This window comes from Pyxicephalus adspersus, chromosome 8 (assembly GCF_032062135.1).
Source record: "Pyxicephalus adspersus chromosome 8, UCB_Pads_2.0, whole genome shotgun sequence".
NCBI lineage: Eukaryota > Metazoa > Chordata > Amphibia > Anura > Pyxicephalidae > Pyxicephalus > Pyxicephalus adspersus.
In genome coordinates, this window is record NC_092865.1 from 60,746,371 (window position 1) to 60,761,918 (window position 15,548).

The 15,548-nt window shown below is 37.7% G+C and overlaps 1 protein-coding gene across 1 annotated transcript in view; it reads left to right on the plus strand.

Moving 5' to 3' along the window:
* The window catches only part of CFAP20DC (CFAP20 domain containing), a 173,803-nt gene that overhangs the window by 102,294 nt on the left and 55,961 nt on the right, over positions 1-15,548 (plus strand). Inside the window, exon 13 of the mRNA XM_072421219.1 lies at positions 4,319-4,684. Coding sequence (XP_072277320.1) covers positions 4,319-4,684 — 366 coding nt within the window. The remainder of the gene's footprint in view (positions 1-4,318; positions 4,685-15,548) is intronic.

Genomic DNA, 15,548 nt, shown 5'->3' on the forward strand with positions numbered 1-15,548 from the left:
GTCCTCAGTTTACAGGTGAGCATTATTCGACTCATTTCCATTGAGCCCAGGTCATCCTGGACTCACTCCAGCCTATGGACAGTAAAATAAAACATATAGTAAAATATAACATAAAGTCACTTTGCTTAAAATGCAGAGGGCCTGCACTTGGTGGCCCCTGAGGTAAAGGTGGCTCTCTGACATGAAGAAGGGACATCTATATAAAGAAGGAACTCTGTTGTGAAGTGGAAGACTCTGGAGTGGAGGAATATTGGAAAGTCTGATATAAAGTGGGGACCCTAATGTAAAAAAGGGAGACAGGGGGGTTGTATTCTATATATATAAAAAGAGAGAGGACTCTAATGTGAAAGAGGGTGATTTAAAGCGGGTCTTATGTGAAGGGGGGGTCTTAATATGAAGGGATGATTCTGATCTAAAGAGGTGCTCCTGTTGTAAGGGGAGGACTCTTATTGAAAGCCAAAATTAGGACTGGGGCCCATGCATCTGTAGCTAGAAGACCATCAGCAGAAGCACAGAGTTGAAGCAGAAGGGAGGGGCCATGTCTAAATTCTGCACTGGGACCCCTTAATCTATAGGTATGCCACTGAGTAAAGTGTACCTGTGGGTAGTACAATGCTGTTAAATTGCATCTTTTTCAGATTTTATGCAGAATACTCTAATAGCCTTAAATATCCTCACTGTCTAATATATACCCTTCTCTCCACCCAGATGTTTTTTCTTGGCTAGCAATGTGACAAATAGCCTCACCAGCTTCATAGTAATTGACAATGAAGATTTCAAACAATACTTTTTTTGTAATTTGCTGAGTTTATGATCCCTTTAGTTCTGCTTATCTATGCCCTTGTAATAAAGAACAATGGATGTACACAAGACCAGCAGCCTAACTAAACTATCAGTTTAAATCAGCTAAACAAATCCCAGTGTCAGGAGCAGTACATGTGTAGAAGCAGTGAGCTCTCTGGAGAGGTCTGACACACCAATGTTGAGTCAGAGCTAGAGCTGTCTAATTTGCAGAGAGCATAAGCTTTGTTGTAGAGTTAAAAGTCTGAAACAGCTGTGGGTGTGCTGGACCTTTAAAGGGAGACCACTGCTTCCACACAAAGGGCAGGGGCCCATCTCAGCAGCATGCTGGCAGGAGGCAAGCTTTTTAACTTTTTAGTCTGTGGTTGCAAAAAGGAAACCAATTGTGAGACTTTGTACAATAAAAGATGACCTAAGCATGTTTAAAAAGGTCCTAAAAAAAGTTGAAAAGTTCACTTTTACCCAGGTTTTACATTTGAATTCCTGTATCTTTAACAACAAAATAGGAAATAAAATAATAAAATATATGTAATTATTTCATTTACTATTAGCACTTATTGGAGATATTTTATAAATAAATAAATAAGGCATTATATTTTTTTCATGTGCACAGGTTTGCTTAGGCGCGATACGATGAGATTCAGCAGAGTGGTGCACAAACCAGAACTTAAGTCACTTGATATTCATAATTGGTAATGTTTGAGAGACTTATTACGCACTTAATAGTGCCTGAAAATCTCCATTTGGCCTACATAACGTGCGATGTGGGCAGTGGGTTGAGAGGTGAGAAAGTATAATTGATAGAATTTGATTTTCATGCTGAACAGGAGCCTATAAAAACATCATTAGTCTGTGCACACCGTGCTGCCCCTGCTGCCGTCTTAAGCAAGATGAATAATGTGATTGAAGGGCTCGCTGCATAGGGGGTGTCACGGATCATGTCCCCTGACTATCCAGAGGCTGCCATTCTTCAGGGTGAACATAAATGTACTTATCAACGTTTTATTTTCATTATGACTACATAGGCTGCCAAAGTAGAGACTTCATAAGCCATAGAGTATAGAACTTAACAAGCAATCGGAGCAAAAAATGTGGAGAAAGATGACCATTAACATCACATTAGTGTTTGGCAATTATCCTTTATTCAGATATATCTTCCAATAATTGGGGTGTTTTTTACTTTCTCAGGGAGCAATGAAAAGTGCTTGTATTGGGGAGGGGGACTCAGTTTTGCACGGGGATGTTTTCCAACCTTAACAAGTCCAAGCCTTCAGAAAGGAACCGTAGTAAAACATAAGCAACCTTGTCACCAATTAGATCTAAATCCCAGTCAGTCAAAAATGGGCAAGTAATTTTTTGCTTGTCAGAAGTCAACTTTAGCAGATCTGGAAATTGCTTGTAACTGGTAATCCAATAGTGGCAGCAGAGTACGTGGCCAATATTATCAACAGGGAGCTCCAGGTGAGACTGGGGGATTCTATTTAAAAAAACAGAGATGTGAAAGAGGGTGATTTAAAGGGGGGTCTTATGTGAAGGGGAGGATCCTAATATGAAGGGATGACTCTGATCTAAAGAGGTGCTTCTATTGTAAGGGGATGACTCTTATTGTAAAGCCAAAATTAGGTCAGGTCATAAATCTGTAGCTGGAAGACCATCAGCAGAGGCACAGAGTTGAAACAGAAGGGAGGGGCCATGTCTAAATTTTGCACTGGGACCCATTAATCTGTAGGTATGCCACTGAGTAAAGTGTACCTGTGGGTAGTGTAATGCTGTTAAATTGCCTCTTCTTCAGATTTTATGCAGAAAACCCTAATAGCCCTAAATATCAGAGTGCTCACTGTCTAATATTTACCCTTCCCTCCACCCAGATTTTTTTTCTTGGCTAGCAATGTGACAAATAGCCTCACCAGCTTCATAGTAATTGACAATGAAGAATTCAAACAATACTTTTTATTGTAATTTGCTGAGTTTATGATCCCTTTAGTTCTACTTATCTATGCCCTTGTAATAAAGAATAGGAGAAATAGGAATAGCAATAGGAGAACAAAAGACAGTGCAGTATACCAACTAGCAGGGACTTAGATTTAAGCCCTTTTTTTCAAAAAATGTGAACGGGTAGTTCCTTTATTGCAGAAGAGACATGTAATGCCCCTTCTTCAATAAAATACCCTTAGCTGCCGAATAGCAAGTTTATAAATACCCTTACCTGTCCCCAATCAGTTGCAGGTGTTGCCATCTGTTTCCTTTTTCTGATCCTTGTTTTGATCTTCAGAAATCTTTGTAGGCTGGGATGACATAACTCAGTAAGGTGCATGGGAGTTAATTTAGTCCCAGTAGACTCAGGGACAGCCAGGATATCCTTCCTAATTTTTGACAGAAGACAGCATTCAGGCGGGTAAGTATGTTTTATTGCAGAACAGACATTGCCTGTCCCTTTCTACAATAAAGACATGTCTGATCACAAGTTTTCTAAGTGAAAATATAAAAATGTTGTTTTTACTGCAGTGCTCAATTAGATCTATGTGGTGTATTTATGCTGTTGTGTTACATTGTGCCACTGAAAAAAGAGCTACACCTTAATGTACTAAAAAAAAACATCATTAGTAGGAAACTTTAAACTCTGGTATTATCTGATCATCCAAAGAGATTCAATTAGTACCATTTTCTTTTTTCAACACAGAGATTGATCATGTTGTTGTTTTAAAGCAGTTCCCTAAACTTTAAAACAGTGGGGAATAACCAGTTGTCCTGGAGACATTGCAGGAAGTCTCTTGAAATTGAGATGTGGTCATTGGAAGACTGTTCCAATGGGTTGCTGACTCCAGACTGAAACTATTCCCACAGTATATTCATTTCAGATTTAGAGTGTATCTAAACCAAACAATGAGCAACCCTTATTTGCTGCCTTTTGACCTTTTGAATTTACAAATAAAAGTGTTTTGATCCACTTGTTTGACAAGTGCATACATTTATCATGTCAGAGATTCAAAGTTGTCCTGGGCACACTTCCTGCGTTATCAAAAAGTGTCTAATTGGCTCTCATATATCTTATCTTTACAGAATGGTTAGTCTGTAGGTTGTGGAACATTAAATAGTAAGATGCTCTAACCAGATGAAAGCACTGCAAATTTGGCAGTGTTAGGAAAAGCTAGATGTTGTCAGCTCACAACAATAATTTAAAGTTAAGTGAATTTCTGGCAGATTAATAGGACATGCAAAGTTTATTTCCTAAGCAGGCCTAGAATTACAATAGGATCTCAATATCTAAAAATACTGCACGGTACACTTCAGTACAGTACAACTTTAAATTCTTCAAGTTTGAGAAGTAATCATGAAAACAACAAAGCAATTTTTATATCCCCTCAAATTCTCCCTTGCACACAAATGCAGCTCACCACTAAGAGAACTTATGAATATTTTATATACGTTTTTATATTCTGTTTTCATGTTCCTAGCAATAAAATATTGAACACTAAATAATATAAAGTCATATCTGTTTTCATTTTCCCATAAACAGGAGGCAGACATCTTCAAATGGACCTCTAGCCCTAAAGCAGAACTTTATAAGTCTTCTCATCCAGTGGACACTCCAGTGGATAGCAGATGTTCCAATAGTCCATCTCTCCATAATTCTCCCATCAATGCTTCCACTTCAAATACGTCTTCTACAGATGCTAACATTGGAGACTTTGTCAGTCAAAGACAACTGATACCAACCCGGAGCTTGTCCCCCAGTGAAAGCAAAACTGAATCCTCTAAGGGAAATTCAGTTCTTTTGAAAATTCAACAATTTGTATCAGATAACAAGCTAAGAACTTCAATGAGCAAGAAATCCCTAAAGGAAATCCCAAAGGAAGATAGGAGGAAGACAGATGAGGCATCAGTAAGTGAATTCAGTCATATTTCTTTATGTTCAATTTCCTTGGCTTACTGTAAGAAAGCAGGGTGAAGTTTCTGTAAAGAGAAACTAAAATGTGTCCCAATGGGCCGTTTTTATAATGTTTTACATTTTAAAAAAGTGACCCTGCCAGTTCCTAAAAAACATTTATCAAAATTACCTGCAATAGAAAAGATTTTAAATAAACTCTCTGGTAACTGGAGTCTCCTACCTTTTCCAAGTTCCAGCACTGCAGCTCCCATCAGAATCTTCAACATTGGACACTTACAGGAGTGTCAGATGCCTTTGTCTGTGTTGTAATTCCAACCTTTATGTCAATGTTTTGCTTGGCACATTGTAATATGCATATGTGTTACAAATATCTACAGCAAAAAAAACAGAGCGCAGGGGGCAAAAGCACATACTCTATGGGTTACAGAGTGCATGGGCTGGGAGTGCAGTTATCTGTAGCATGTAAAATACAACATGGCAATGGATATCATGTAATGATCAGACTGCACTGCTGTATAGAAAGTAGAGGCCATGAGGGATGAGGAGACTCCAAAGTGGGGTAGCGAGGACTGGCCTTGGCTGAATGTCAGTGGTAAAGGGGAAACAAGGGTTTCGGCTGAGGTGGAACCATGCTTTCATGGAAACTAAAGTAAACAGCTAGTTAGTTGCACCACTAAGTATTTGAAGTATTCTTGTGTACATGTGAAGGTAGCCTTTTAACAGGCACTTTTAAAAAAAAGTATGGACATCACGGAGAACCTAAATTGACTGTCTTTTTCATAGACCATTTGTAAATTCATGAATAGTTGGTAACACTTAATTTGTAATATTTATGCTGAGCTTTAGGAAAATATAAGAATCCTAATTTTAGCCTTGAGATCGCAATTTTCAAATCTCATTGAACTGAAAATACCACTTTTTACAAAAAAAATAAAGATCCCGCTCCTGACTTTTAGCTCTGTGAGTTGATGGGTCACTTACCAATATTCTAAGAAGTTTTATACAAAAATATGATATGAAAGCTGTCTCTCTAAGAGGGAAAAAAATACAATTGATATATTTATTATTTGATATTTATATTAGAGAATACAAACATGGGGCTAGACCTCCTTTAGGAGTAAGAGACTACAGAAAAAAATTCTTAGCAAAGGCTTCAACTTTGAAAATAATCCAATTTTGCTGTGTACATGTTTACATACATCTTGTGCGCTTATGTTTTATTAATCTGCCTCCCTTGTACCTTTCTCTTGTGCCTTACTTGTATTGTATTGTATCTTGTTGGATGGTAGTAGTCATTCAGTGACCATGGAGATATGTTGTGATAGCTAAGAACTATGTTATATCAAAGCTAAAAGCCTTATCACAGTATATCCATCTTTTAACTGCCACAGACTAATATTCTTGATGAGAAAACTATCTTTCCCTTTTCTATGTTTAGCCATCAGAGCTTTCTCATATATTACTGCTTTATTGGCAAGCAATCTTGTGAAAGGGTTTTATGAAAACTATCTTCATCAGAACAGATGGTGCTTGTGGTCACAATGATGCCCGGCAGTAGTGTTTCTGTTTGGATCACCTATAGTTTAGCCAAACTGACCTCAAAGTTCGGGTTGATTTGGTAGCCGATTTTGCCTCCTATTGACGTCAATGACAAAGTCAAATTTGGCCATTGCTACAAAGCATAGGACCCATCCAATCTGTCTTTTAGACAATGTCATGGTCTGCAGGCTGGATTGGCTGAGCCATACTATACCTCATTAGATGAGTCTTGAGAAAGATTTGACCCCCTTTACTCCGTTAGGAAAGCTTTCCACAAGATTTTGGAGTGTATCTATGGGAATCTGTGCCTATTCAGCCAAATAAGTGTCTAAGTCATATACTATTGGTATACCAGTCAATTTCATTCTTAGTTACATGACTTTAGATATACTATAGAATACCGGTTATCTGGAACACAGATAACTGGAAAATTCAAATAATTAGCACCTGTAAGCTCCGCTTCCTTGATTGCTCCTGCAGCCCTAGAACAGCCCTTGTGGCATCAAAGAACACATGGCACAACTCTGCTAGGGCTGTGGGAGCAATCAGGAAAGCAAAGCTGTCAACATAGCAGAGCTCCGCTGATTGCTCCGCTCTGCGATTGGCTGGGGAAAGGGAAACCCTGATGATGGCTCAAGCGTCATCAGGGTTTCCCTTTTCTCAGCCATTCAGCACTCAAGGTGAATGGGGACAAGTCTTCCCATTCAAGTCTAGTGCTGAACGGCTATGAAAAGGAAAAAGGAATTAACCTCAGTTAACCGGAAACTACACTTATCCGGAATCGGCTATTTCCATGGGTGCCAGATAACCAAGGTTCTACTGTACTATAAATATGTATTGTTATGTTTTACTAAGCTTTTTTTCTGTATATTAGCCACCATAATCCCATTGCACAGCAAACTGGTAGAAGAAGAGCCAAAACTTTCATCCATTCAGCCTTGTGTTGTGGTGTCAATCCAATAGTCTGTCTTCTAAAAGGTGAAAGTTGTGTGGTGAATGCTCCTTTATGATCAAGTTCAAGGGTGTCCCTTCACCAAACTGTATTGTTGTAATGCAAAAATATGAGATAATGAACTTAACTATGCTGTCTGGGAGATTCTGGGAGTTTAGCATAGAATAGTTGTTATTGCTGAATGTGTCCTGGTAGCCACTATCAATGAGATACAAGGTAAAGTTTAGGTATCACCAGAGCAATAGGTGAATGAGGTCTGAAAACTTTACAAGATTAAAGTTCTTTCTCCCTTCTCTTTGAAAATATATACTCTCTTCTTCTGTTGCATATTCACAAATTACTTAAAAAAATCCCAAACTGGACACAGGCAACAAAGTTTTACATACAACTTCATTTACATTTTTGTCAGGTAAAGAATTCACATAAACACATTTTATTTTGAGTTGTAGCTACTTGCATACAATCCTGCTTTAACTACTGAATCTTTTTTTGTAACTAAGGACAAAGATGCATCACTATTTAGTTTTTGCAGCTATTCTTTATTAGGTTCAAATATTTTACTTTGCTATTTACTAGCTTGGTGTGCACAAAAACATGAACCTTATTACTGTGAAAAAGACAGGAGCTGTTTTTAGAAAACAATGAATGGAAAGCCATATAATAAGAGACCTACTTCCAATTTATTGATTCACTAAGGTTTATATTTGCCCACTGTGAAAGGGAATTGATTCACAAAGCTTTATATCCTCCCACTGTGAGCTCTGGTCAGTTATACAAAAGCTTTGTTTATCTCCCCTACAGAGGCAAAAAATAGAAAGTTACAAAGGTTATGGAAGGTTTACAAGTAAAAAAGATAGGAGGAATTAAGCTGATGTTTTTAACTTTTATTACCTATTAGCTGAAGTGCATATTACCAAAGAGCAGACTATAAAGCTGTTGTTGATCCATAAAACAGAATAAAGCAGTTTAAATGGAAACTTTACACCTTTGAACAAATATAACTAATGCCTGAATTAAAACAGATTTTAAAAGTTTTAGACAGGAAAATATATATTTATTTTGAAGTGGGGCTCTATCTTACACTGTACTTTACCCTAAAATATAAAGATGTTGGTATAGGTCCTGTGGAAGCTTAAACAGGAACATTGAGAAAACAGATGGTTTTTATTGTAAAGAAACTAATTACATGGTTTATTTATAAAGCTAAAAATCTAACATTCAGTAACTGACCTTAATGCACACTTGTAACACTCCTTTGTTTAGCAGTTTGTTGCATGCCTAGCCTTCCTTTTGTCACATGCACTCTGTCCTTACCTGCACCTCCATCACGCTGTGCGTAGCTGGAGGGGATTAGAGATTGTGTCCTGCTGCCAATGAACAGATTAGTTCCTGGTCATGATCCTGTCCTACTAGGGGCTGCTAGTCCTATTTAGGCATTTCTAGTTCTAGGTGCAGGATGCTGGATTCTTGTCTTGCCCCCAACTATTTTACCCAGCAGTACACCCCAGTATTCTGCTTTGATAGACTTCTTGAACATTGTCCCCAGCTCAACCCAGACTCTGTTGCCTGTCTGCCACCTGCCCTGACCTAAGACTATAAAGACCCTGATTTTTGCCAGCCACTAGCCCAGACCTTGACCTGTCTGCCTGTACTCGCTAGCCAGCTGTCCCTACACAGAAGCCATCTGATCCTGCTCATCCCTAATGGGAAGAGTCTGAGGGCCGCAACCAGCTGACATCCCTCTAGCAATGTAGCCCGGCGACCACTGGAGTCACTGGCCCATCATCCTGTGCAGCATGCTTTGGCAAAGACCAGGCATCGCAAGACTCTGGGTAATCTTGGGTAATCCTGTGCCACCTACCAGGGGGTGTAGTGTTAACATCATTAAAAGAACTTGTCTTCCCCTAGCTTTGGACTACTTGTACAGTTCCAGTGTGCCATGGGTAGAAGTGGCCTATATGAAGCTTCTTTTTAAAAAACATGATTTGTGTTTCTTTAAACTTTTGAGGTTACCTAATTGGAGAAATCTTTGGTATTGGAACCCCAAACAACTGATCTGCAAATTTATTCCAGATCGATGACTTAAAGCTAAACTTTGGGGAAAATTCTGTTTGCACTGGAGTTCTGCTCACACTTCAGGGATTAAATACTTGTTCTTTTATTTACCTTATGCCTTGCATTATCTCCTTAACCCTACAAATTTTGGAGCTTCCTCACTGACAATAGGGGAATGCTGGTACAGAATTGTATATGATGACACCAGACTGACTGGGACTGATGGAACTGTAAAGGGAATTTTGTTTGGCAATGTAGAAAAGCTTGTTGGAGTAAAACATAAGGTAAGTAGAACAACTTTTTAATGGTACCCTAGACAAAATGAGCATTTAACTCTTGCAGTGCAGGGACCACAGCAAGGAAATTGCATTTTTCCCAGAGTTCAGTTTTTCATAAAAAAAGAGTACAGTGGTTCTTTGTAAAAGCCATGCATATAGCATTTTAGGATAGAGGACTACAGTTCTATAGATCACTATTCCAATAAACCACTGCTCTGCCCAGGTTAGGTATTATCCCATTGATGACCATTGCAAGGGAACACTTTTATATTGGCTACCAGCATTGTAAGGGAGCGCGCTCTACAAATAAAAAAAAAGCCCTACACTGACCACAAATGTAGGAGGTCACTACACTGGCCACCTTTGTTAGGGGACATTACAATGATCACCAGACGTAAGGTTTCACCATACTGACCGTCAATATAGGAGGGCACTACACTGACAACTGGGGTAAAAGAGAACTACACCCGCCACCAATGTAAGCAAGTATTACATGAGCCATCATTGTAAGGGAGCACCTAATATTAATGTAAGAAATTAATGTAAAAGGTTGCAACACCTCTGACCTCCTCTGACATCCCAGCTGCATCATTGGCACTCTAAATCTCTGAATTAGTGTTAGCCCTGGATAGAGTGCCTATAACACATTGGTGACATTACCTGCACCTCCTGAAAACTCGAAGTAGGTAAGTAGTCATTTCAAATTTTTATCCATGGCAAACTGTCCTATTTTTTTAAAGGGTCGACAGAGAAGCTTATATTTGCAAAGATTTTTATGCCTTGCAGCGCATTGTGAAAAAAATGGAACATCTCCTAATTTTACTCGCACACACAAAAGAAGTACTTTGTTGTGAACTCAACCCATAGGGCATAAGGCATTCCTTCATTTTCTGCTTTCCGTCATTTTCCAGGTTCCTACAAATAACGTGAAAAAATATAGTGGAAGGAGTGTCTTCGCTCGCTACAAATTTGTTCAGTGATTCTATCTTGCCAAGCCTGAAATAATTAATGTAGAGAGGAGAGAGAGGAATAGCTGGCTTTTTCTGGCTTTAAATTTATATGTGTTAGAAAGTTTGTCCCCATATTGTATTTATAAAAAGGTGTTAATAAAGGTAATTCTAAAATGAGAATTACCTTTATAATATCTTGTTTACAGTACAATATAGAGACAAACTTTCTAACACATATACATTTATAGCTTTCAAAAGCCTGCCTTTCCTCTCTCTCTTCTCTACAATGTGAAAAAAAAAGCATAGAAACATTTTCCAAATTTGAACAGATTATTCCGTACCTACAGATAAAGATTATAAATTAAGGATTATAGATTATAGTGTTATTTAACAAAAATACTAATAGGTGTAATGATGTACTATAGAAAAAACAAAGTACACCACTGGTGTCAGAATCAAGTATCGCCCCCTTTAGCAGAAGTAACTTCTTGTAGGCATTTTCCATAATCATGATACATCGATTTATTGAATTTTTTTACCACTCTACAGGATGTTTGTGGGTTGTCTTGTTTGCACTGTCCCTTTTGAAATTCCCCACAACATTTCAATGTAAAATATTACAGGGAAGGAGTATACAAACTGGATGTACTCATTAACAGATAAAACGCCTGGAGAGCATGCTGCTTTTCCATCTTGCCTGCAATCTTCAGCAAAGTTAAATAGCCGTGCTTCCAGTTTCAACATTACAAATAAAATCTCTAAGTAGGCCCCTTAGTGTGTACTCCGCTGTGTCCTAGTTGAGGCCAGTTTGACAGGTTCTGAAATATTATCCCATCAATGTTATAGTGGCTGTATTTTTATCAAACAGTATTTGAAAGTTTCTTCCGAAAAGCAGACAGTATAATGAGGTTTGACTTTTTACAGCCCCCAGATCACATTTTTGTCAAATGTGATATTTTACCAGTCTTAGTTCAGTCTTAGTTCCCCACACCCATAAAGCCCCTTAGTAGTTTTCCTTTTTTTTAGTTTTGCTGCTTTCACACTTCCACGCATATTTTTAATTTTAGCCTTTGTCACCTGTTTTAGCAGTATTTTCAATTTTTCACTAAAAATGGAGCTATAATTTGGTTAGTAGATAAGGTTACACATATTTTTTATAAAATTAATATCAACCAAATCTTTTGACTTAAAGTACATTTTTTACATGATGCAGTAAAATAGTATATTCATTGTTAGGCATGGTGACATTTTCATCATAGGAACATATTAGATTTGATTAGATGTGATTAGATGCATTCTCACAGTCATCAAAAATGCAGATTTTTCAATTGGAAAAAGTAAGTGCATTCTTACATTTAATAACACTTTCAATCATGAAATTTGAATCAGGTGTTTTAGATTGGGGACTCATATTTAAAGCTTCTTTAAGGAGTATACTAGGGGAAACCATCCTATTTAAACATATATTGAGGATTCGGTGCACTCTGCGCTATTAATGTGTATGGTGTTACCATTACAGGATCAAAAGACCTTCAGTTGAGCTCAAATTCCTTAAAGCAAACCTTAACTAAAAAATAAAAAGCTCCCTCCGGAGCTTTTCTGGTTGGTCCTGCATCATCCAAATCATTTGAATTGTGTGCCTGATGTGCCAACAAATGTGCATGTAGCACTTCTGGCAGTTTTATGCATGGCAAAACATGGATTGGGTGGATTGGGGTGCAATTTTGAATAAATAGATTGCATTGTAACCAGTATTTCAAATGTAGATATCCCGTAATACCGGGAGGGAGGGGAAGAAAGGGGGAATGAGGGAATGACGGGGATGGGGATGTTCCCTGTTCTCCCCAAGATAAGGGGTCTATGCAGTTGGGCCTCCCTCTTTAGTATATCAAATTACAAAAAAAAAAAACCATGGAGTGCAAGGGGAAAGCAAAGAAAGAGGTTTTGAAGCTCAAGAGTTTTTAAGTCAAGACAGTAGTTCTTAAAGTAGTGTTGATACACCAGTAGGATTCATTTAAACTAACAAAATTGTAGAGTACCAATTGATGAGAGGTTAGGGTGAATAAGGGTATTCATCCTATGGTCTTGTGCTTATAGAAGGTTGCAGGTTGTATAATGAATGTATTGAAGTTGAAGGCCCACAAGTTGTGATTGTTGCATAGTCAAATGCTAGCGAAGGTCCTTAACTTAAATGAATCCTACTGGTGTATCAACACTACTGTCCTGAATATATCACCCAGAACCGATCAATATACCATCTATCACAAATTGTATTAAGTCACATCCCCCTGAAGAAGCCTAAACGCGTCGGGGACTTGTATACAGAAAATACGGTCTTATTATATTATTACCTTTTCTCATTTTTCTTTGCTGTCTACTGTTCATGCTAGCAAAAATTTGTCTAGTAAAACACCCCATTTCTGTGACTCAGAACAGAAATAGGTGTAACTAACAGAACATGTTATGTTAACCTGCAAAAATATACTCTTACTTCTGTGTTTTCTGTACAACATAACCAGGCAAGACAATGCACTACATGTTCTAGGTTTGTGAACTAAGTATTCTTATGACCTTGTTATATATGAAGTAAATATATAATAATACATTCATAGCTTGACTTAAAAACTCTTGAGCCTCAAAACCTCTTTCTTTGCTTTCCCCTTGCACTCCATGGTTTTCTTTTTTGTGATTTGTAACCAGTATTGTCACTTATTGTTGGTAACATGCATACATGAGGACAGAAAGTAAAGCTATGCATTAACATTTGCTAGCATACAGGAAAGCTAAAGCCTATAATTTAGAGCCATGTATGCACCTTGCATAATGTTTACAGGCTTTTTGTATTAAGGCAGGGCTTGGGGAGGCACCAGACCCTATAAATAGTGATGATGAGGTGGGCAAAGAGAAACCAAAAATGTCATTCTAAATCATATAAAATTCATCGCCTTCGTTAAAAAATAAAAAACTAAATCCTCCGACACTCTCAGTTGAGACGTTTATTACCAAGCATCGGTACATAATTATCTTCATTGTTTTGCTGTTGAGATGTTGACCACTTTTGCTGCTGACCTCTGAACAGGAAAGTTGAAGTATCTTCGTTGACTTAATAGCTACATACCCATGAGCACCACTCTTCAGTCTAAGACATTAATCCATAACTCCCTATTGCACAGCCCTACCAACATGCTTACAAAACTGCATAAAACTAATATTTCCTAACTGCTTAGTAAACTTTGAGGGTCACTTGCCTTGAAATGTTTTATTCATGAATTCATAGCACTCATTGTAGGGTTTTAATATTTTTTTTTATTTACAAAACATAGTGCAGCCCTTTGGGTAATATTGCTACCACACAGATAACTGAGCAATTAAACTTTTACACACGTATAGCTGTCTATAACAATTCTGAATTAATTATTTTAGGCGGGTGGGATGCAGGCGTCAATATATTAATCTTTAAAGTGCAAGATGCATGCCTTGTGTAACGAGATTTGTCACTGCAGCAAAAGTTTAATAGATTAATAAAAATGTCTTATTGGAACGTGAGATACAGGAAGCCTAGATAAGGTTTGAATTAGCGTAGTGGGGATCTGTGGGGAAATACTAAGCTTTGTCACATATTTTAATACATGAGTCATATGAAAAAGTGAGAGATTTCTTTTATATTAATGCCCTACTAATTATATTTGAGCAGCATGTTCTGATGATAGAGCATACTGTTTATATTGTTTCAGTGTTTTTAAAAAGAAACTGGGCACACCATGAGTATAATACCCCTCATCTCACCCCTTTTCTAGCATATTTCCCTTGATAGAAAGTGATGTTTTGACCAAGGTAGGTAAGATTTGTTGTACACACTATGAGGCTTTTGTATGGGAGGAGTGCAGCTGGATTTTGCTTTCAGTCCATCGGCCTCAGCATTTGTCTGCCAATCTGGGACAGAGACTAAATTTAATATGCTAGATATTCACTGCTTTATAAATACACCCCTAAGACTAATCACCTAAATGAATTAGGCAATAATATGCTGCCACAGGCCACTTACCCACTCATAACCATAAGATTTCTTCATATAAAACCCAATAATCAATTATCTATAAGGCAACAACATATCTATATGCAAAAAACATCAGCCCATAAAAAGGGCACAAGTAAATAACTTGATTCAGCACACCAGTGTTCCACAGGTGATCAAATTGAACTGGACTTCACCTATTATTTCAGCTTCCCACTATAGAAAGCCAATACGTTATAGATATATATGGCAAAGATCTTGCTTCATATTCATACCAGATTTTGCCCTTTTTTTGCCTTCCTCTGGATCAACTATGTCCATACAGTTTTATATCTGGAATATGTTTATTTCTTTAGTGGTTGAACTTGATGGACTTTTTTCAACCTGACTTACCATGTAACCTTATTCCTTAGTCCCTCTGGTTTCTACCCAACTATATTACTGTCCCACATTGGCATCTTCAGCAACATCCAGTACAATGCAGGACCAGCAATGTTAAAGCGTACATGAAAATGTCAAGGTCTTACTCACATACCTGGTGTGAGGGAGAGTGTCAACTTCTGGGGCACTGGGAAATACGTATTGCTAATGATTCGTTTTCCCCTTGATGAAGCGAGCTTTCAAATCTTGTAATGCACGTGGATGGGAACTGCAAAATTATTTTGTTGTGCTGACAAAAGTTTAGCATTAAGACAAACATTACCAAAAAGCGGCACTCAAAACCCACCATAGTTTTATTTTAACTCAGCCTCGTTGCTGGGACTGTAACTGTTGAAAAGTACACACGCGACTTTGCTCTGACAACTCATGCTTCTATGTAAAGTTGTATAAATTGTAATGATCTATGTAGTTTTTTTGTTTAATTTGTAAATATTATCTCAGCAACTGAACATGTTAGTGTGCAATAGGATAATGATTTTTGGCATTCACAGCAGGATTCTCCTTTATAGGGAAACAAAAAGTGATTCGTTTTCCGGCAGACATATCCACCCAGCTTATTTCAAATCTTTTCTTCATTCTAGCAGCCTGCCTATTGAGTTATTTTTAGTCCATAATAGAACTGCATAAA